The sequence below is a fragment of the Capsicum annuum genome, chromosome 3 (assembly GCF_002878395.1).
Source record: "Capsicum annuum cultivar UCD-10X-F1 chromosome 3, UCD10Xv1.1, whole genome shotgun sequence".
Taxonomy (NCBI): domain Eukaryota; kingdom Viridiplantae; phylum Streptophyta; class Magnoliopsida; order Solanales; family Solanaceae; genus Capsicum; species Capsicum annuum.
Genome location: NC_061113.1, coordinates 269,535,801 through 269,559,973, shown reverse-complemented (window position 1 = coordinate 269,559,973; position 24,173 = coordinate 269,535,801). Strand labels below are relative to the sequence as shown.

The 24,173-nt window shown below is 33.4% G+C and overlaps 2 protein-coding genes across 4 annotated transcripts; both read left to right on the top strand.

The window, feature by feature from the left end:
* Nucleotides 1–93: 93 nt before the first annotated feature.
* LOC107865785 (AT-hook motif nuclear-localized protein 8) lies at nucleotides 94–8,468 on the top strand. 2 transcript variants are annotated; one of them, XM_047410238.1, is made up of 5 exons: nucleotides 94–775; nucleotides 1,359–1,408; nucleotides 5,212–5,358; nucleotides 6,818–6,976; nucleotides 8,155–8,468. In XM_047410238.1, exons 1-5 carry the CDS (start codon nucleotides 697–699, stop codon nucleotides 8,179–8,181), a joined length of 462 nt encoding a protein of 153 aa, XP_047266194.1. In that variant the 5' UTR covers nucleotides 94–696; the 3' UTR covers nucleotides 8,182–8,468. The 2 variants fall into 2 exon arrangements, with proteins under 2 accessions (XP_047266194.1, XP_047266193.1); XM_047410237.1 differs by having other exon boundaries at nucleotides 95–775; nucleotides 8,152–8,468.
* Nucleotides 8,469–17,457: 8,989 nt separating this feature from the next.
* On the top strand, nucleotides 17,458–22,669 carry LOC107861601 (glutamyl-tRNA reductase-binding protein, chloroplastic). 2 transcript variants are annotated; one of them, XM_016706892.2, is made up of 5 exons: nucleotides 17,465–18,004; nucleotides 18,097–18,177; nucleotides 18,779–18,883; nucleotides 19,249–19,398; nucleotides 22,207–22,669. In XM_016706892.2, the coding sequence occupies exons 1-5, from the start codon at nucleotides 17,597–17,599 to the stop codon at nucleotides 22,444–22,446; spliced, it is 984 nt and encodes a 327-aa protein (XP_016562378.2). In that variant the 5' UTR covers nucleotides 17,465–17,596; the 3' UTR covers nucleotides 22,447–22,669. The 2 variants fall into 2 exon arrangements, with proteins under 2 accessions (XP_016562379.2, XP_016562378.2); XM_016706893.2 differs by lacking the exon at nucleotides 18,097–18,177 and having other exon boundaries at nucleotides 17,458–18,004.
* Nucleotides 22,670–24,173: the final 1,504 nt, after the last annotated feature.

Here is a 24,173-nt window from a genome sequence, read left to right as displayed (position 1 = left end):
GATTGGTTAATCTCAAAGGCCTTTCCACACCTTTCTTTACTTCTTTACCTCAGGTATTTTGTTTTTAGATTATAGTTAATTAATTTTGGACGGAAATTAGTAGTTGTTCAGGTTTATTAGAAATCTTTCTTTCTGGATACTGTTGAGATGCTGCTTATGGAAATCAAGGCGACCTTCTACTATTTGGGCAAAATATTGAATTATGTTTCAGCTTTTTTGATACACAATTTATGACATTACTTCTATTTTTTGGATTTTGGTTTTCTCTTGCATCACGTGTTACCTCATTCTTTCAAAATTGACTGTATCCGGGAGTTCACTTGTCGCCTAAACTCTTAATGTTTGGCATAAACGTCCTTCATTGGATGCCTTTTTCTTGTTTTCTTTTGTCGTCTGGCTTGTGCTTTTGGTACCGTATGTTGATCAAACATGATCCGGTAAATCCTAAAGTTTGGATTGAGTAGGAATATGTCTGTATAAACCAAGTAATCAAGGATTTTCCAATTTGGGCTCGTTTGATTTCTGTGCTTAGTTAGCAAAAAACCTATTGTATTTGTGAACCAAATAAGATGCATTTATTACTTTCCCCAGTGTGTAATCTAGTCTGGATTGCTCTCTACAACCCCTCTAAAAACTTTATCTCTTCTCCTTGGTAGTATTGGTTCAAAGCACACAAATCTAAACAACAATAAAAAAATGGGATACAATCGCACATTTCTGATTGCTCCTGCGGTGTCTTCTCTGATGCCTAGAAAGAAAAAAGCTGAAGCTAACGGTACTGGGAATTTTTATACGGTTGTATATTTGTAGATGTTGAACTTTTTTCTGAGTTTTTTTCACAGGAGTCTTGTGTTTTCAAAAGGATTATGGAGAATGGTTCTCTCTCTCTCTTTTTTTTTTTTAAAGATTTCTAGAGATATAATCCTTTTTCTTACCCGTGGAACTTGTACTTTCTCCCATCCCCTTTATCTACCCAAAAGGAAAAAGGAAGAAAATCTGCTTCCCCCCCGCGCCGATGAAAAGTAAAATAGAAAGAAGCTGAATGTACAAATGTTACGCAACCTATGCCCTCTTAAAATTTCTATTGCTCAAAGTATCTCTTGTAAGGTCAGGGTTAAATGTGTCTGTACGTAAAGAATAAAGTGGTTTACGTGTTATGGATCTCAAGTCTCTCAACATACGATACCCTTTTGCGTTGTTTGCATATTTTACATTGATGCTCCTGACACATATGGCATATTCAGTTCTCCTGTCATTTCAACATTTACGTTGTGCATGTAATAGGTAATAGCACATTCATCGAATACTCGATATATAGATTCTGAAACTTAACATTTTTATTACATTTATTCTTGCAGAAAAAAAGCATGAAGAATATGGGGATATCCTGTTTATCAGTCAAGGACAGGTCGGATTTTGTACTTCTCCGGTGTTTATATTCTTTTGCACTTGAAAATCACTCTTGGTCTTTCTTCTATTTTCCTCTCTAACATTACTAGTATTTATCTGTACTCTTTTGTTTGATGCCTCCATGATTTCCTTATTGTCCTTCTGTGTAATGCATTTCTGATTCCATTCTAGTTTGCTTCTGCCTCCTAGAGTTAGTTTGCTTCATTACATTCATAATGATGATATGTCATTGCTTTGTGGATGGATACTTCGTAGTTTTGGATAGTAAATTAAACAAAGAGCTGAATTATGACAACTTTGAGTGGACAGTGGATGGAGACTAAGGTCATAAGTTCTATGTTCATCATCTTCTAAGGAGATGCCTTTTGATTTTCATTTGTTCAAATCATTCTTTGCTGTTGATAGTTTTTTAAGCCAAACCTTCCAGATCTTGAAACCTTCATTTCTTAGCCAAAACTCAAAAACACTGTTCGTTGCGCATTAAGCGTTTTGGAAGCTTTCAAGAATTTCAGATCACTGGTGATCAAACTTTTCTACAAAAAAGACACTTTGTCTCGTGGTCTATCCTTGAACCTAGGGCTGAAACTGCACATATCCTTTTCATATAGCTCTTCATGTTGCCCCTAGCATTTTCAAGGAGGTTAAAGTACATTACAATCCTTCATCCTTGAGATCAATTTCTTAACTATAATGGTGATATCTGGGCCAACGAACGTGCCCTACACCACAGAGTACTTGGATTCTCCCACCAGTATAGGTACATTATAACTTTCCCTTGGACTATGGTAATTGAGAAGAAGTCTCTTAGCTTTTCTGCCTACGTTAGGATTCAAGCACCAGTCTCCCCATGCTCTTCACTCCAACACCCTTGAGTGCTCCCAGTAACACAGTTCCACTGCTGATATCTCGACGGCTTACCTTTTGCCTGACTTCCCAGTAGCAAGACTAACTGTTTTTCCAATAGCCATGATAGAGTTGTATCTTTTCAACACTTTCTTTAGAAATTTAGTGCAAACCCATCGTCAGAAATAGGAAAACTCAGATTATTTGGCTGTAGCAGAACCTATAACATCTTTTGGAGCTTCTTGCCATGCAGGGAACTTGCTAAATAATAGAAGAAGGAATAGTTTTGTTTTCATAGGTTAGTGACAAGAATTCTTCCAGAGGTAATACTTCACTATTTGTTGATAATCCTTTTTTTCTTTGGTGCTGAGTATTAATGTCAGAAGCTCACTGTAAGGAACTGCGATGCTTACTAAAAATCTGATTTTACCAAAATAGAACAAATATAAAGTTTAAATCAATTACGGTACCATCTAAAATTATTATTCTTATCAAGACCCTATATCACCTATGTCTGAGATGTTTTTCTATTGTAATTCTTTCTTATTTTTACTGCTAATAGTGGCACGCTACGTGTACCTTGAGTGATTTGCAAGATTGGGTATAATAATGTTAAAAGAAGTAGAGGTTAAGTTTTCATTTGTTAACTGTAGAACCCATTAGTGTTTGAAGATTAAATCAACTTATCAAAAAGAGGATCGGTGTTTAAAGATTACATTACTGGCTTGACATTTTTTATTGTTGTGTCATTTATGCAGTTGGAAATGCCTCTTTTGGCATACTAGCTTAATATTAAGTAAATACATGAATCACTGTGATGTGGACAAAAGGAAAATCAAAATTCAATGCAACTAAGTGTAGTGCCATAGGTGTAGGTTATAGTAGGTAGTTGCCTATATCCTTAATCATTTGGAAACATATTTCATTTGTGTCCATACTGCTCCATTGTGGCCCTATATTCAATTAATCAACTATGCATCATTCTTAAACAAGTTTGGGTTGGATAAATATATCATCCGAGTTCATTTTTCTCATTTGTTGCCCATTTCATTCCAAAATTATACCATTTGTCTTTTGAGGCAAATTAGGGGTTATTTAAGTCTCACTTATTCCTATATAGATATATATCCCCCAAACTGTTAAAAAGACTCTTGGATTAAATTTAATAAGTATAGCGACAATTTTACTAGCCTTAGTCCCAATTAGATAATATCATGTACAAGGATCCTTTGCTGTGGACTGCCCTTTGTATGGATCCTTGTAGGGATGTGAGGTAGAATTTTACAAGAACTTGAAATTGTAAACTAAAACGACAGTCTATTTACTCTTAGGAGCTTTACTTAGCAAGTACTTACTGTGACATGATTGATAATAAACAGTAAATTAGAAAGTAAAAGCATATTTTTTTGCATGAGATTCTAAAAATATTTGTAGTAGGTAGAGAAAAGGGCACCCAAGGGTGTGGGCTAGTGGTCAATGAAGTGGTCGAGATCCATGAGATCTTAGGTTCGAATTCTTGCAGAGACAAAAACACTAGGTGCTTTCTTCCAATCTGTCCTTCTTGGACAAAGTTACCTGGCACATGTTACTGGTGGGATGTGGCTGGTATCCCGTGAAATTAGTCGAGGTGCGCAAAAAATGGCCCAGACACCACAATCATCAAAAAAGAAAACGGAGAGAAGGATAAATTATCAAATCACTTCTCATGTGTTGGAATTACCATGAACTCACTATGTGAGAGGTTAAGTGTACCACAGTAATTGTGATTTGCTGTCTTTCAGAAGAATCTCAAACTATGCTATTTAATACTAAGGGAAGTGCATGCGCGTTGTTCCAAGTTCATAGAATTCATTTTTTTTGTTTGTGTGTCTATGTGTTTTCAAATATTTGGTTTTCTAACTCAATCACTTAAAGTGATGGGTGATGTAAATAAGTCGATCTATATATCATCGAGAAATCAGATCATATGGAACAAAAGTTGCTATTCGTGAAGCATATGTCTAGGGTTTCGAATATGGTTGAAGAAAATCCAATTTACCTTTTTCCTTGACAAATAAGACCGGAAGTGGTTAGTGTACAAAACTCGTTGCATAAGCTTTAATTTTTAAAATTTTGGATCAATGATACTATGTTATAGTTGATGTGTTCTATAGTATTAAGAAAGGCTGTGGGTTTTCTACCTTGTTTTTATAAGCCTAGAGGCATAAAGGATAATTGCAATGACCTTCCAGGATGGCTTTAACGGAAATATATAGACAAGAACATGAACTTTAAAAAAGAATAGGAATGTGAAATGCTATGTGGCTCAGTTGCGGTCATCAATCATCATGATGTTTTCCTCCTCCCTCCATTTGTTAGACATACTAAAGTTGGTCATGCTGTTGGATGCTAGTAAAAGACTTACGTGGTTTGATGTATTGTGTCTTGTTTTATAATTTCTCTATGGATAGTTGCAATCAGTGAAAACTAGCAGGTTCTTCTTATAGTTTGCTGCTAGATTGCAGACCTTATGTTAATATTCCTAAACTTTAAAAAAGAATAGGAATGTGAAATGCTATGTGGCTCAGTTGCGGTCATCAATCATCATGATGTTTTCCTCCTCCCTCCATTTGTTAGACATACTAAAGTTGGTCATGCTGTTGGATGCTAGTAAAAGACTTACGTGGTTTGATGTATTGTGTCTTGTTTTATAATTTCTCTATGGATAGTTGCAATCAGTGAAAACTAGCAGGTTCTTCTTATAGTTTGCTGCTAGATTGCAGACCTTATGTTAATATTCCTAATGGTTTTCATGTTCTTTAGTTGCCTACCCCCTGAGATTTGTTTGATAGTGAATTGGAAATGTACTTGCATGGTCTCCATTTTCTTTTGTTAAGTATTGGGTTCTTAAACAAAAGAAGGCAAGTTGTACATAATGGGTGATGAAAGTGAACTCAAAGAACTCCATTTACTTTTCAGGATATTGGAGAAGAGGTTCTGACTTATTTTCGGTACAGAACCAATAGATCCCAAAATTCCAATGGCCACTCACGGATTGGCTGGATCATGTCAGCTAATGGTCTAGTTTTCCACCCGATATTGGAGAATTCATCAACTACTGCTGAGGTACCTGAATGTCTTATTCACATTATTTCTGTTTGCATCTCAAGAGTTCAGTCCAGAGCATTGATCGTGCTAGATGATTACAATGAACTAAATGCCGTTGCACATAGTGGGTCTCTACTTTTCTCATTCAATAGATAATGTGCATAGTGTGTTATCTAGATAAAGTGAAGAATATTTCTGATGGCTATGCATGTACGAATTCTTACTGGTAAGCAGAAGCCCATTAGGTGTAGAAGCTACAACAACAACAACAACAACAAACCCAGTATATTCCCACCTAGTGGGGTCTGGTAGGTGTAGAAGCTAGGTCGTGTTAAAATGCTAGAGCCTAAAAAGGTACAACGTTGAATAATGCTTGTATTTGCATGATTGCTTTGGGATTTAGAAGGCAAATCTAGATTTACTACAGCTTAAGAAGGCTAAAGCTAAACTCCAGCCTGCCTGGCTTCTTATAATCATGTCAGCTGAGCTCAAATGTGGTCAAACTATGTGCTGATTGAACTTTTGACCTCTAGGCAGTTCGAATTGGATACACCCATCTTGGGTCTAAAGGGGTGACTTTGCTCCACTAAAGTTAAAATGTAGTAATGTTTCCATAATAGAAAGCAGAGAAAGAATAATGAACAGAAGTGTAGCAATATGCTCTTGAGTTGGTTTTGAGATTGGGATGATGCCTAACTCTCCTTTGTCTTTTTCTTTGAGGGGAGGGATGTTGTGGTGTGGGGCAGGATTACTGAAAGGTTGGTGACATCTACTATCAAGTTGGTATCATTTCTACGGGGATACATGTGTTTGACATTTGTGATCTTTGATCCCATTATAGTTAAAATGGAATAAATGTTGATGATGGTGATCTCAAAAATGGAATTTTACTGTTTCTTCAGCGTGATTAGTGGGAATGCATTCATTGCACTCGACGAGTATCCATGGTTGGTCTAAAGATACTAGAACACATTAGGCAGCACAATAATTAACGTTTTGTGATCTCATAAAAAGAATTCAATATACTGTAAACTAGTGAGGATCCTGTAGGGTAGCTATGGAAGTATTAGCAAATCAGTTTCATAAGATACTGGTATGAAACTCCCATTTATAGATACAATAATTAACATTATAGATACAATAATTAACATTCATTAGACTCTACGAGCATGCATGGTTGGTCTTAAAGGGGATTGAACACATTACTGCCACAACAATTAGCATTGAATAAGCTTATAAATAAATTTTATATGCTGCAAACTAGTTAGGACGAAGTAGCTAAGGAAGTATTAAGTATTCAGTTTCATATTATAGATATACTAAAATATTGTGGTAACTCATAAAGATATTCTCAATATGGATAAATTATTTGTATATTTTTGAACATTCTCTGTGAACATGGGATACTGGAATTTACTTATCTCGGACGCTTAAGAGTTAAGATACTAATCTTATGATTATACATGTCATCTTGCAGGGTTTATATGACATGATACGTCTTGAGGGAAGGTATACTATTTCTGAAGATGGGGAGGTGCAGCAGTGTGGACCTTTGACTATATCCTGTGCTGATCCAAGTCATGTTGTTTATGGAGGTCACGTCATTGGACGTCTGATTGCAGCGGAGGCTATTCAGGTTCTTACCATTTATTTCTTTGATGCCAAAATTACCATTTCTTTTATGCCAAAAATCCATAAAAAATATCATATTGTTTTGCTTATTAGTTTAGCATATTTAAAAATTAAAAATCGATAATATATAAAATTGAACCGAATCGACCGATGCACACCTCTATGTATAGCGGAAACTTTTGTAAATCGAACAGTTTTTTACTAAAAGTGAACAGTAAATACACAGAATTTTTAGTACATCAAACTGTCTTTTTACTAAAAGTGAATGGTTAAAGAGAAAACTTTAGTATATCGAGTTGTTTTGTTTTACTTAAAGTAAAAAGTGAAAGTAATAGCTTTATTGCACCGAATATCTTTTTATTAAAAGTAAATGGTGAAAACGAAAGTTTTAGTATATCGAACTTTCCTTTTATTAAAAGTGAATAGTGAAAATGGAAGCTTTAATTTAATACGTCGAACTATTTTTTCACTAGAAGTGAAAGGAAGCGAAAGCTTTAGTATACTTACTATATTTTTACTAAAAGTAAACAGCAAAAACGGAGGCTGTAGCATATCAAATTGTACTTTTATTAAAAGTGAACAATAAAATGGGAGTTTTAGATATCAAGCTGTCTTTTATTACTAAAAGTGAAAAAGAAAATGAAAATTTTAATATATCGAATTGTACTTTTATTAAAAGTGAACAGTGAAATAGAAGTTTTATTACATCAAACTGCCTTTTATTACTAAAAGTGAATAGTAAAAATAAAAGTTTTAGTCCATCGAATTGTCTTTTTACTAAAAGTGAATAGTAAAAACGAAAACTTTAATCTATCGAACTGTCTTTTTATTAAAAGTAATATCAAGCTGTCTTTTTTAACTAAAAATGAAAAATAAAAATGAATGTTTTAGTGCACAAACTGTCTTTTTACTAAATTAGCATTCTCTGATGCTGAAGTATCAGGATCTATGTTCTATGTCACCCAAATAAGTACCTAGTAGTTGAAGCATTTATGTAGGCAATAGAATAATCATTATCTTGGGCATGAAGTTTGTATTTTTGTTTTGGTTCTAATCTTCTCCAGGTTAGTGTAATATTGAAAGGTCCATTTTGATTGAGTTGTTTCAATTATTGTTTTTTTCTGAGCTTTATGGGATCAGTGTTATCATGAATGATGAGTAATTTGGTGTCCCTTGCAGCAGGTTGTGGTTGGTATCCGCTGCATATAATCCAAGTGAAGACGAGTAAAAGTTAGGAAGGGTTGGAAGCACGTTTACTGTTGTTACCTTTCATGGTAATTGAATGAATGATTTCTCTTGATGTTCATCAGGATAGTGCAACAGTTGTGTATTATGGAAAACCTTGAAACAATATGGGTTGGGTTGTGAACTCCACAGTAGGCAAAAGATACGATAACTTTGGAGATGAAATTGAGAATTGTCCAATTGCCTCTTCTCTTTATGCTGAAATTTACCTATATATCTTTTGTTCTACCATGTGGATCACAGAATGAAGTTTAACAAACGGCCTTTCTTTGGTTGCTTTTAGATTAGGATGGGGACCAAAAAAGTGTCTTCAATATGATATTCATATCACTATTTATAGAATTATATTGAGGGAATATTTTTTTTAACATATTTGAATCATGGTTGAAGACCATGGGGAGGTTGTGGAGGTGTGAGAGTTCATATCTATACACATGACGGGAAAAAGTAAGTGGACATTCATATTAATTATAATACTAGTTTATAGCGGCGCTTCCTCTTGGACGTCCAAGATAATATGCTTCGCTACAAAATTTGTTGGAAAAAAAATTGTGGTGAAGAAAAAAGGAATACACGTAATTGTAATACATATTGGTCTTCTCAACAAAATAAATCTAGTCTGAAAAAAAAAAAAAAGGTAATACAATGCATATTTATTTCATTTGGTATTTTGAAGACAATACATTCTGTTCTTGTATATTAGCTTGTCAAATATCGAGCTTGTGATATCTTTGCTAACAAATCTACTAAATTGTTACTTGAATTTCTCGAATATATCTTAACCATTATTTAAAATATTAGTATGAGTGAAAATAACTTTTAGCGAAATGAATTTCCTTTTATTCCACCTTCATGTTTTCTTCATAATTTTTTTATTTTCGAGTAATTATTACAATTAAAAAGTTAGTTTTGTACTTAGGAGAAAGAATAATATTGTTATGAAAAATCATAAAATGGAATAAGATTTAAAGGAAAAAAAGGCAGAGAAGTGAATAGTGGAGAATTAATAAATGAAAAATGGTTGAATTTCAGGAGTTAGTGGATAGAAGTCTGAAATGTGAGTTAATTCTGTTGTGGATATAATAATGCAAATCTCCAGTTTATAGCAACGTTTCCAAATACAAAAACCATCCATTCGACGGAAAAGGAAATTACTACAACTTGTTCAGGTATGGAAATCAAGGTGACCTTCTAGTATGAAATTTATAACACTTTATTACATTATCTTGTTTCGACGTGATCTATATCTTCATTCATGTTTGTCATAAACCATGTCACTTGATTGCATGCCTGCTTCTTTCTTGTTTTCTTTTGTCGTCTTGTTCTACTCACACGTTATGCTTTGAGTACCATAAATACTAAAGATTGGATTGCTCTTTTTTAATGCCGCCTATGACTAGAGGATTATATGTCTAAGGATTTTCCAATTTGAATTCTGTGCTTACTTAGAAAAGCCAATTCTATTTTGGAAACAAAATAAGCTGCATTTATTACTTACTTTTCCCACTCTCTAATTTGCCCTCTAAACACTCTGTATCTGCTAAGATCGCCTCCAACAACAACAAATGGGAGACCATCATACTGCTGCACCTTCTTCCTCAGGTTTTGTGACCCTCCCTAAAACAACAACCCCAAATCCTATTTTTGTTTTGTTTCACAGGAGTCTTGTTTTTTCAATTCTGAAACTTAACATTCTGATTAGAAAAAAAACACGGAGAACGTTGGAATAGCCTGTTTATCAGTCAAGGACAGGTCTGATTATTTTTGTATTTCTCCGGTGTGGCACTTGAAAATCACTCTTGTTCTTTCAGCTATTCTCTTCTCCAACATTAGTATTTATCTGTATGCTTTTGTTTGATCCCTCCATGATTTCCTGATAGTCCTTAACCATTTGGAAACAAATTTCATATGTGTCCGTCCATACTGCTCCGTTGTGGCCCTATATTCAATTAATCAACTGTGCGATCGTTCTTAAACAAGTTTGGGTTGGATGAATATATCATCCGAGTCCTTCTCACAAAAAAATAAAAATAAAATGAATATATCGTCTGAGTCCATTCTGCTCATTTGTTGCCCATTTCATCCCAAAATTATACCGTCTGTCTTTGGAGGAAAATTAGGGGTTATTAAGTCTCACACATTCCTATAACCCCCAAACTGTTAAAGAGACTCTTGGCTTAATGCAAGTATAGCGACAATTACTGGCCTTATAGTCCCAATTAAATGATCACCTAAATGGATCCTTTGCTGCGGGCTGCCCTTTATATATATGGATCATTTGCTTCAATTGTATAACATTCTTAGCTAACTGTAGGGATGTGTGAGGCAAAGTGTTATTAGAACTTGCAAGTGTAAACTAAAAAGACGTTCTATTTACTATTAGGAGCTTTGCTTAGAAAGTGTGTGTTTGTGAAATGATTGCTATTATACAATAAATTAGAAACTATAAGCTTATTTGTTTGATAGTAAATTGTAAATGTACTTCTTGCGTGCTCTCCATTATCTTTTACTAAGTAATGGATTTTTAAGCAAAAGTAGGCAAGCTAGCTGTACGTAGTGGGTGATGAAAGTGAACTCAAAGAAATCCATTTACCTTTGTTGTGCCAAGAGATGGGAAAATTCCAATGGCCACGCACAGAAAGGCATGATCATGTCAGCTTTTGGTCAAGTTTTGAACCCGATATTGGAAAATACATCAGCTTCTGATGAGGTATTTCTGTTGATCGTTCTAGATTATTACAATGAACTAGAACTCCGTTGTACGCAGTCGAGTTGTTATATAGAAGTAGTGAAGGGAGATTTCTGATTCTTCTCATAAGCTAGGTTGTGTTTCAATGCTAGAGCCTAAAAAGGTACGACGTTGAAATAGTTGATTGCCTTGGGAATGTAGCTAGCCAGGCTTTGTTCAAATAATGTATGGTGTTTCAACTTTTTGACTTAGGGCCCAATAATCTTACGTCTATAAAGGTGAGTTTGCTTTGCTCCATTGAAGTTAAAATGTAGTACCGTCGTCAGAGAAAGAATAGTGAACACATGTGTTTCCCATTTAATTAATGAGTTGGTTTGGAGACTTGGATAATGCCCTCTTGTTTTCTTTGAGGGGAACAATATTTTTTCACTTTTGTGGCTAGGTCCGTCTGGTTGCTCCATATATTCAAGATTTTTTTTTTTTTCAATCCCCTAAACAATAGATTAGAGTAGGATCAATAGTTTAGGAGGTTCAAAATTCACTTTAAAATTTTAAATTCAAATTTCAAACATACAATTTTTCTTTTAACTCTCTTAATGAAAATCCTTATTTTTTTTCATATATGATTTTCTAAAAATATTTTTTAAAAAAATTGAAATTTGAAGAATGTCAAAAATTATTTTTACTCCAAGTTATACCCAAAAATTTAAAAACACCTTCAATTTATATTTATAATCAAACACAACTATAATTTGTAAATATTACTTTTTGTTCTGAAATAATTTTCTTAAAAAATATTTACACTTTTTATGGTTAAAAACCCCTTAAAATAAGAGCTAAAAATATAAGTGAGAGAGAAATATTGAAAAATATATATATATAAAAAAGGTAATGTTACAAAAAAAAAAAAGGAAATAAATAGAAAATGAAAGAAATTATGAGAAAATAAGGAGGGGGAACATAATGGGTCCCACAAAATTACATGTCAAAAAGCTAGAATACCCTTACACAACTGTGGTTGGGTGGGCCTCATCCATATTAAAATTTTTCGTGGTATGGGGTAGGGAAGGAAGACTAATTATTGGAAGGTTGGTGATATCTGCTATCAAGTTGATATCTGTTGATAGTTGCATTAGTACAATTCTAGTTAAATTAGGAGTCTATTTTTGGTAGAAAACTAATTAGTTATTTTAATTTTGGTAGAAATAGGTTATTTCTTTATCCTATTTTTAGTTGTAATAACAACTATTTAAGTTATTAATTTGATGATCAATATAGATGGGCGCTTTACAAGAAAAAATCATCTGTTTTGTGTATTCTCTTCTTTAAACCCCATCTCTGTTTTAGCGGCTAATTTTTGACTATTGAATTCCTGCATTATTTTCCTTTAAAGGTTTTAAACCAACAGTATCATTTCTACGGGGATACATGTGTTTGACATTTTTGTGATCTTTGATCCCCTTGTAGTTAAATTGGAATAAATGTTGATGATGGTGATCCCAAAAAGGGATAAGCTAATAAAAAACTTTATTATACTGCAAACTAGTTAGGATGAAGTAGCTAATTAAGGAAGTATTTAAGTTTCAGTTTCACAATATAGATATAATAATTATTTATGTAGTAGTAAATATTCTCTTCGAACATGGGATACTAAAATTTGTCTATCTCGGACACTTAATGAGTTAAGATACTTATCTTATGATTTTATGATTATACATGTCATCCTGCAGGGTTCATGTTTTATGAAGGAACATTTTTTATCTCTGCAGAAGGTGAAGTACAGCAGTCTGGACCACTGACGATATCCTATTACCGTCCAAACTGGGGTGTTGGAGAAGGTCAAGTTACTCGTCTGGTTGCAGCGGGGCATGTCCAGATTCTTATTATTTGCTTCTTTGATGCCAAACTTATCACTTTTTTTCTTTAAAAAAATAAAAAACGAAAGAAAATCTTTTGGTGCCAATATGGATTGGAAGTATCAGGTTACATATTGCCCAAATATGCACTAGTAATGAAACATTTATGGAAGCCTCATTAATATCATGCATGTTTAAATAGAATAAATATTATCATGGACATTAACATAGTATTTTGTATTTATTTTAACCTTCTTCAGGTTAATGTTGATAAAAAGGTCCATACGAGTTATTCTTTTTTTGAGTTTATGATGAATGATGAGTAGTTTGGTGTCCCTCGCAGGTTGTCGTTGCATGGCAGCTTTCCATGCACGTCTACTGTTGTTTCTCTATCAACAGTTGGTTTACTTAGAAAAAATAAATAAATGGATTTGTTACCTTTCATGGTTCTGTGTTTTTTCCTATTATTCTTTGAAACAGTAAATGGATTGGCGACATGTTTCTCTTGAAATTGATCAGGATGATGCAACAAAAAAGCTTCATGTTATAATTTATGGAAAACTTTAAAACTTGTAGTAGGTGTGTGTGTATTGGCCATGTATGGATTTGAAAGGTGAAATAATATTGTGCATAAACTGCAGACGAAGGAACTTTTGCCAATTCTGCTCATGAAACAAAGCCAATTTTGCATGTAAGATGTCATGACTCGAGCCTACACCCTAGACGTAACAGGCATCCGAAATCACGAATGATTTGAGAGAATCACTTGGCCTAGCATGAAACTAATAAAGCTGAACTTTGATAAAACTGCGGAAGCTAAAACATGGGCTTTAACTTTTATAATCAGTATGAAATAAGATTGCATAAGCTCTTATTAACTGAAACGAAAAAATGTTTAAAACGGGCTACAACTGACTTGACTTGACTATTTATGAAGTCTCTACTACATTCTGAGTACAACAACTTTAAATAACAAAAGAAAATAATGACTTAAATACTGCTAAGTCCTCGAAAATAATGAGAATTCACTTAAGCTCATAGTATAGCCTATTGAAGATTCTGTTCACAACCTGCATATCTGAAAGCTGGTAGCTACATCATCCAACGATGTAGCACCTAAAAAGAGCATTAGTACTTTGACTATACTGACATGTAAAGCAGTAAAATGAAACTGTACTAATATCTAAAACTGTTAAAGCTAAAAAACTGAGACACAAATAATTCTATAATAAACAGAGCTGAATAAGCAAAGGGGAGAATGACCAACCTAAATGATGAAACTTAAAGTAATATGAGTAAAACTTGCTTAAACATGTTCATAAAATTAAAATTGAAGTTGAAAATTTAATGACTGAAGTGTGAACAAAACTTGAAAATAAATGCTTTATTAAAACTCTCTTTAAATTGGTAACCTCGGCCAGTCATATATTATCTGAAAATAAGTAAGTTTTCTTTTTTGAGGAGTTTCTCTGAAATTGTCATAAATTATGTGAGTATCATAGAGTACAACATTTTATCCACGTTGCGGCACCTATACCTATACCTGAGGATCCCAAAACTGAGCCCGAAGGCTATACATAATAAATGAGTCACTCTAGCTATCTGCAGATGATTTCTATCCTATGGTGGCAACATAATTTTAGGACATGTGTTGTCTAAATCCATACCTGTCTCGGTATTAAATAGTCCTCCCAAACATACTAGTTGCTCATAATATCAGTCTTAAATCAAGATACGATAAGCTTTTTTCTTTTCAAAACATGATAATTGCTTAAAGATTCTTTGTGCGCTTTTCATAAACGTAGACTAGCAACTCTTAAACAAATCTATCTGAAGAAAATCTAATCAATTCCAATAACCACAAAATAATCTTTTAAAACACAAATTCTCTTTCATAAGGGACATAGAGTTTCTTGGCAAAATCAATATAAATTAGGAATCAAATTAAAGAAAAGACTCCAAACTCATAAATTTTTTACTAAAATCATAAAAAGATCAAGAAATTTCAGCAAGAGATGAAGAACTAGACTTAGAGATTTTAACTCTTAAAAATTCTACCATAATTCATGACTTAAACAAAAAGGTTGATTGTGAGGAGAATGTGATTCTCATTACATACCTTGGGGGCGAACTTTGGGAAAAGAAATTTCTGCAGAAGAATCCTAGCTTTGAACCCTCGATCACTTGAATTTGAGTGCTTCGAAATTTTGGAGGAGGACATTGAAATATGATGAAAATTGACTTTTGGAGTTTAAGAGAGTGGGTTACACACACGCAGAGTGGATTACACATCACCGTGTCAATGTCAAATCAGTGTCACATTAGTATCAGGGCATTACCACATAACAAATTAGAATTAAAAAAAAAAAAAATCTCACACACATATTATTTTTATGTATTTTTGCTTTAAAAAGCAAAAAAAAATATATTTACTATTTATATATACATTATATAAATAATAAAAAATGCCCCCACCCACACCCCATTTTTATTTAAATAATATATATTTTATATAATTATTTTTATGTATTTTTATTTTAAAAATAAAAAATATACATGTACTATTTTTATATATAATATATATATATATGTAAATAATATATATTTTACCAACCCCCTCCCTCCCGCCTCCGCTCTTTCTCCCCTTCCAACCCCCCTATTTTGTCTCCCTTTCAGCCCCCACTAGGGGTGTGCATCAGTCGGTTCGGTTCGATTTTATGTGTTGCTGGTTCGGTTTATCGATTTTTGATTTTTAAATATGTAAAACCAATAACCAACCAATAAGATATTTTCTTATCGGTTTCGGTTTATTAGTTTTTGATCCTTAACGATTCGATTTTCGGTTTAACCAATAAAAAAATACTTATAAAATAGAAAAAGTAACAACTAACATAAAAAACGAAATCTTAGTTACCGCCAAAATCCTACGCAATGCATTTTAGTTTACAAAAATCTTCAAACTTGAACTGAATGTTAGTTAGAAAAAAAATTAAATCCTAATTGTTGGAAGCTATAAATGCTTCAAGCTTTTCAATACAATAATAGCTAAGCTTTATATTGTGTCTTTATTGCCCTGAATAGGTTAATACTTTGTGAATCATTGAATTGTGAATAAGTAGTGCATATAATATATATATGCATATACATATCTATCTATCTATCTGTCTGTCTCTTTGTCTCTCTGTCTTTCTCGTAGCATTTGGTATCAGTCCAAGAAAGTGCACAAGTAAAGTGTGAAAGATGGTCTAAATGCACTAAAAATAGCCCCTAAGTTACACTTGATGGGCACCTCACCCTTGAGGGGTATTGTGGTCATTTTATATTCTATTTTGTAATACACTATATATAGAACCTCTGATACCAAATGATACGAGAAAGACAACGAAAGCACGAAAACACATTTCAAATCAATCCACTGATCTTAAGGATCTAAGGACCTTTTTGGAAACCACTCTTGGATTCACTACAACAACAACAATATGAGATAACAATGGTGTATTTGACACCAAAACAGCCACCACAAACTAACAAAGAGAGTATCAAGATAACAAGATGAAGAACAAGATGAACAATAACAAAATGGAAACAACAACACACGGTTTTTGACTAGAACAATAACAAAGTGTACAAGAAATGTAAAGATAGATAGATAGACAAAGTGAAGGTATAATCTTAAGAACCCAAGAGCTTATTCCACTCTTGGACCCTTAACACTATACACTACAAATACCTATCTCTTTGGTGAGCACAAGAGAGACCTTAACCTCCTCTAGCACCCAACGTTCCAAGCATGAATCCAACACGAATGATTCCACACTCAAGTTGGAAATCCTAATTACAATGTTTCGGCCATAGGCCTTTCTCACAAGAGAGAAATGTTCTTCTTACAACTTTTAATATCAATAAACATCTAAGACTAAAAATCCTAAGAGGTTCTATATATAGTGTATTACAAAATAGAATACAAAACGACCACAATACCCCTCAAGGGTGAGGTGCCCATCAAGTGTAACTTAGGGGCTGTTTTTAGTGATTTAGGCCATCTTTCATACTTTACTTGTGCACTTCCGTGGACAGATTCAATACGCACTCGTTCTCGTCCATCCTCGTGGTCATACTCGTATCACCCTTCCAGCCCCCCACTCCCTTTTTTCTTATTCAAACACAAAAATACTTTCATCAAGTTAAAATTAATTTTTTTAAATTGTCTTATTAACAGAAAAATTCAATAGTAAAAATCACAAGAAATCTCATCAATTTAATTTAATTTTTATCTAAATTTTGAGGGAGTTGAATTGAAAGTTGAGATGATGTTCAATGGAGAAATTTTTTTTAATAGTGTTTTCATGTTTGTTCTTGGGTGGTGTTAATGGAAGAAAGTGAAAAAAATTAAAGGAAAGTGGTGGTGGAGAATGGATTTGAGATTGTTAATGGAGGAATTTGAGTGTTGTTGTTGATGATGATTTGAACAAGAAAGAAAAAAAAAAGAAAAAAAGTCCATTTAAAAAAAAACTAAATTTTTAATTATATTTTAAATAAAATATTACTGAAATTAATTTTTTTAAACAAATAAATACGTATTTTTTTTAAAAAAATCACGGCAATATTAGGAGTGAAACAAATACATTTTAAAGATATTAAGGGAGATAAATAAACAAAAGTTTAATTTAACGTAATAAATAATATTTTTGAGCGAAAAAGAAGAAGGGAATGGGTAAAAACTCAAAAACCATAAAGCTAATAAAAATAAAGAGCGACAAAAAATTGAGGGGCAAATAAAAAGTAGATTGTGAGTATTTTTTTTTTTTTTCCAATCCGAAAAGTAGATGTTGCAATGACGACCCACCTTCTTCCAACTTCAACCACTCTTGTTCTTCTTCCTCCCTCCACTCGTCTCTCTAAAAATAATAATATTGCAGCTCAATTTTGCTTCCCCAAAACCCCAAGATTGAGATTTTCAAAGTGGCAATGTGCTGCTGCTGTTTCCCTTGTTTCTCAGCCGCCAATTCCTCAATCTGAAGTAGGAGGAGTCAGCAACAATGGCAAGCCCTTTCCAGCTGAGGTTTCCAGGACGATTCTCGAATTATCTTCGGTTGGGACATTATCCACCCCGACCCAAGATGGTTGGCCTTTAGGGATTGCTGTCCGTTTCGCTGTTGACCCTCATGGATCTCCTCTAATCTTTCTCAATCACTCCACTTCCAAATTCGCACCCGATTCCAAGTCTACCCTCCTTGTTCAGGTCTCTACTTTTTCCCTAGGAATGCGTGTTAAAAAAGATTCAAACTTTGACTTCTTTTTGATGAACTGAAAAATATTTGAACTTGACATCAGTTAGAGCAATATGGGTTGCGGACACCACAGTGCACCATACTGGGGACGCTACAAAAACCACTAGATGCCACAGCTTTGAAGGTCGACTATCCAATTTGCACCTATCCTTTTCATATGCTCTAGCTCACACTGATTCTTGGGTTTCTTTCCAACATTCTTGTTGAATTCAGCTGTAACTTTCAAATTAATTAGGATGTGTCATATTCTCACTTGGATACAAAGAGGGCAGGATAAGCACACAGTAGAGAATTTGTCTGTGCCACCTTAGATGTGATGAAATGTTGAATCTTAGCGACTGAATAGATTTAATAGCAGACAGATTTTTACTACAAGTTGTTCAAAGAGGGCATGGCCTATTCATTCTTGTAAGGGCGTTCCTTCTTTCTACAATCTTTTGCTAGTGTAGGAAAAAGTGATGTCATTTAGAAAGAGATAGATACAGAATAATGTATTCATGAGATGATCATCTGATGCATTTATCTCTTAGCGTGGTATTCACTATTTTCCAACAAATTGTGTGCAGTTGATTGCAGTAATCATGTGTGACTGGTCAACTTCTCTTTTGTCCAATTGTAACAGAGTCATATGTTTTAAGCTGGGGCTTCATTAGTGATGAGTTTTGAGTTTTGTTCTTCGATGATAATCTGAACTCTCCATTGATGAACTGACCTCTCTTGTTCAGAAGCTTCATTCAGTTTGGGAAAAACGATTTGGGCATGAAGTAGATGAGGATCGCTTATTTTCGCTTTCTGTGGAACGGGTACTTCAAATTGAAGATTTTGCTGAGGTTTGTTAGTCTATCTTCTATGAAAAATGATTTATCTCATTGATTTCTGTTGGACCACTCATGGCTTGTTTTTGCCTCTTTTGTAGGGATTGCTTCACCTTATTTGATCTCAATATTAAAACCAAGTTTGGTTAGTGTATGAAAAAAAAAAATCATCTTTTCTTAATAGCTCTACATATCTTTTGTACAGAACAAGTTGGTTTAAATCAATTATCTAGGAACATCTATTCATATATGAGAATTTTTTAATTTTTTTTACAGTATCCATACCAAGCTTTTTTCTTTTGCCACGAATAGTAGTTCATGTTGGTTACTGGTTGCAGCTATATTCATGATAATTATATGAGATAATATGTTACTTTCAGGATGGAATTTGGGTCACTTCATCAGAGTACAAGTCAGCAAACCCTGATCCTCTTCGAGACTTTGCAGAAAGAATGATAGAAGAGATAAATACTAACAATAGAGAAGATATCTTACGGTTTTGCAACATCTATATAGATTTGGATTTCCAGGTTTGTGATGAATATAACATTATGACTTGCTCTTACTGATATTATAGGTTTTCTTTTTCACTTTTGCTCCGTTTTTAGTATAATAGATGTAGGTGGAAATTTTTCTGCTTCAAGTATCCAGGGTAAAGGTAGTACAGAGCAGGATGTGTAGCACATACTGGTCGTGAGTTATAGTCTTGCTGTAAACCAAGTCTGGTACTTAAATGGCTGAGGTTGGAGGGACAGACCCATTATCCACCAAATTATGAAATTGGAAACAACAAATTTCACGGTTATAAACAAGGAGTTCAAATTTTGAGTTCAATGTTTGTTCGAAATACCCGCAACCATATTATAGGACAAAGTTTTTTGAGTTAATACATAAATATGACCCTAAACTTGACACCAAATTATATAACTTTGACCTTAAACTTTGATAGTATACAAATAAGACCTTTAATTATTCAAAACCTGAACAAATATGACCTCTGATTTTGCAACCCCATTCTCACTCGCACCTACGTGAAAAGGTAATTCAATCACATGGTGCCACATCGTTAAAAGGGCTGACTTGGAGAGGTCATATTTGTGTAGTTTTGAATAGTTAAAGGTCATATTTGTGCACTGTCAAAGTTTTGTTTTTTGTGTTAAAACGACGTCGTTTTTATTATTATTATTATTATTATTGTTATTATTATTATTATTATAATAATAATAATTTTTTTATTTATTTCTATAGCAGCAATACCTAACTTTTTTCTAATAAAAAAAAAAATTATTATTATTATTTTTTAATTTATTTCTATTATAGCAACACCTAGCTTTTTTTTTTAATTAAAAAATAATAATAATTTTTTTATTTATTTTTATAGCAGCAGCACCTAACGTTTTTCTAATTAAAAAAAAAAATTATTATTATTATTTTTTTATTTATTTCTATAGCAGCAGCACCTAGCTTTTTTTTTAATTAAAAAAAAAAGCAACCACTAGCAGGGATCGAACCCGCGTAGTAGGCTGAAGGAAGTGCCCAAGAAGAGCAAATAACACCACTGGGCTATCTAAGTGCCTTGTTTCATGTGGTTCAACATTAATATACGTACATAAATATACATTTTCTATCTTATATATATGCAACGTAATTTTTTTATCGAGGGGGTTCGGGTGAACCCCATGGCAACCACGTAGGTCCGCCCCTCATTAATTTAATAACGTTTTAATAACGTTAATTTAATGACATTTTAATTACGTTAATTTGATAACGTTAATTTAATAGACTACTACTACTATCCTTAATAACATTAATTTAATAACGTTTTATTAAAACTATAATTTTTTTATTATTAGTAGAGTTTCATCCTTAATTTAATATTTAAATAAATAATATTTAGATATATTATATAACTTAAATTCGTCCTCTGTTTTATAATATATATACATACCCGCGTGATTTTTTCGTATGAGGCTGACCCGCCTAATTAATAAAGCTTAAATATTGCTCTTTTTCCGCAATGACAAAAGAAATTAGATGCCATTTTCATCTTTGAACTGAAAATAATGAAAAAATAATAGTGAAGAGTCATTTAAAGGTCATATTTGTGCAGTTTTGAATAGTTAAATGTTATATTCGTGTACTGTCAAAGTTTAAGGTCATATTTATGTATTATGCCCTTAGATTTTAAGTTGGACGCGCCCAATTTTGCGTGATGAACATGCGTTTTGCCACGTAGGATCGGAGGTCATATTTGTGCAGTTTTGAATAGTTAAAGGTCATATTTGTGCACTGTCAAAATTTAAGGTCAAAGTTATAATTTGGTGTTAAGTTTAGGGTCATATTTATGTATTAACTCTTTGTTGAATAGAGTAGAAAGATCTAAGGAAGACAATGTTTTGGACTAACTGAGAAAGTAGAGTAGGACAACATTTTTAGGAAAGTGGATTACTTATAAACCCATGGTCTAGAAAATAATGTTGGTGTTAGGGGCATATAGACCATCATTGAACTGTAGATTATAACTGAAGATAAATAAAAATAAGAGTTCCAAGATCAATACAAAGAACATTTGGTAACCTAATCACTGGTCATACATGATCAAACTTCTCAGAGCTTAGGCTCTGTGTTAAGAGTTTGTGATCCGAATTTTGTTTATCTGGCCCTGAAAATTTCGCAATGCGACCCATGTTTTAGATATTTTGGGGGGTCTGTGGTGGTAGCGGAGGGGTTTGTACGCACGTATTATATAAGTTGATTTAGTGGGTCATTTTTTGACTGTTTCTATACGTTATTGAGACTTTTGTCTCCTCATTGTACTCCTCTCCATTATAGTGAATTTCCTCTTCCTCTGCCCGTGGTTTTTTCCATCAAGGGTTTCCATGTAAAATCTGTGTGTTGTGTGTTCTTCTTGTTTTCTTTTTTTTTTGTGGTATTGCTTATTCCTGCCCGTTTCACAACAGTTTGAGTTATGAAATACGATTCGCAGTGGCATCGTGATGGCCCTGTGGTCGTATTAGCAGTTGATAAGCTTTATTTGATCATTCTCTCACTCTCTTTTCTAGTTTGATAGGTACGCTTTGATCATTTTCTCCATGTTCCATTTTTGACCAAAAATAAAAGCTCTCAAAGTTTATAGTAGTGATTTGCAATATTATCCATTACCTAGTAGTCTGGTAGAATGCTTAACTGTTTCCATAGTTGATGCGTGCTCGGGGTCAAGGATTGTAATGTTTTCCTAGTATCGTGTGTACTTTCAAGAAGTATATTAGGATTTTGAACTGGTTTTCTTCATCGTTATTTGGCAGAGGCTTATTTCTTCTGTGTGGTTGCATTTGCAGGTTTGCGATGCGAAGATGCTTTGGGTTGATAGATTAGGTTTTGACGTGCGGTTCAGGTCTCCTCGGAATGATGTATTTGAAGCTCGTATCCCTTTTCCGAGAGAAGTTAGGGATGAGAAGGGTGCAAAATCATCTTTCAACTGTATGTCTCAGCTTGCTTGGGAAGTAGAAAAGAATTTCCATGCTGCTGAGTTTGAAAAGGTGAAACAACTGAAAAAGATGGAGCACGGAGGACTCTGAATCAAATTTTGGGCATGTCTTTGCAGTTTTTCTTATGCAATTTGTCATATGTTGATGTACCTACCATACATACTTTATTCTGGGGTGATGAATGTTAATATTTTCATTAGAATTGCAGCGGGAATGTAAATGTGGTGGAAGAACATGTTCATCATCTCTTGATAAGCTGCCGGCTAATGATGTTCTTCTCTTAACATTCCAATCGAAAAGCTTAGTTGGGTGAGTGTATCTGTTTTTTATGCAGTCGCGCTTCTTTCACACGGAGCACTATAAATTTCCTTTGTTATAGAAGAGAGGAGGTGAAAGAAAAAATTAAATAATATGCTAATGCAGGATACGTACTGTTGTTTTGGTTGGGAAAAAAAATACAGTGCTAGTGCTAGTGCTGGTGCTGGTGCTGGAAACGTATGGAAATTAGTAGGAGGGAATTGCAAATAGTATCCACTTTTATCATGAATTACGTACCCCTCTCATCACCTCAATCCAGTGGCAAGTTCCTGGGTGGGGCGTAGTAAAAATGCTTTCGGAAGCAAATAAAAAACATAAATCAATAGCGCCTAAGTCCTAGAATTTTGGGTGTAAGGGGGGCATTGGATTTGATTTTTATTGCTGTAGATGTTTTTTTTTTTTTTATATTTTTATTATTGATATAATGATATTATACCTTATGTTATCATACTGTATATGATTTTTTCTAAAAATATGTAAATAAGGAGAGCAAGGTTCATAGAAAATGATTTTAGATAATTATACTTGAAAACCAACAAGACAGAGAAAGAAATTGATAGCACTATGTTTTTTGAAGTAACTTTATTCATTTTTTGTCAATAATCTTACGCTTTTTATCATTCTCTTACTTTGAAATATATAGACAAATAAGTGTAATTATGCAATATTAGTTGAATGTTGATTTTAAAACACTGCTTCAATAATTGTTGTGCGTAATAAAATCGATGAGAGGAGTAGTAGCTCAACTACTCATACCAATTTTCCTTTAATTCTGCTTGTAAAATTCGCTGGATTCGACATGTTGGACCAAACCAAGATTAATTGGAGTATTTATCCTTATAATAGATTCATTATTAATAGTATTTGCGTGTTCGTGAACGATACCCAATACTACTAAATCAAGGACAAACCACCAAATCATTAACGAGGTTGGTCATTCAGACAAAAAACGTCAAATGACATCATGATCACTTGTGAATTTACAGAAAATATACTACTGTATACATTTTTTTCCTGATTACAAACCCACCAAAATGTTTTTGTTAAAAGAAAAGAAAGAAGAGTGGTTGAAATAATTGAAGATGCTAACCATGTTACAACAATCCTAAGGTCTTCTTTTCAATAGTAGGAGAATCCAGTCGTAAATGCAAAGTTGCCATGGAAGAGTTGGATGAAAAATGGTATTAAAAGGAAGATCATTTACGTATAATAACTGAAATATAGTTTATATTATAGTTAGGAAACAGTTAATAGTAACCGGAGGAGATTATTTAATATTGGTTTGAATAAAGAAAAGAATTGAGAGAGCAACCAGCAGATCGTCGTCATTAATGTCAATTTACTTTGCTCACTTGCCTTTAATTACGCCACAATCCACGCCTCCTTAATTTCTTATATTAGTAATTAATTAATACCAGAAAAAAGTAGCCAAATTGCTTGACTCTCTTTTTATTGGCTGATCTATTTTACTTGTGCTTTAATAATCAATGTTGGAAGTC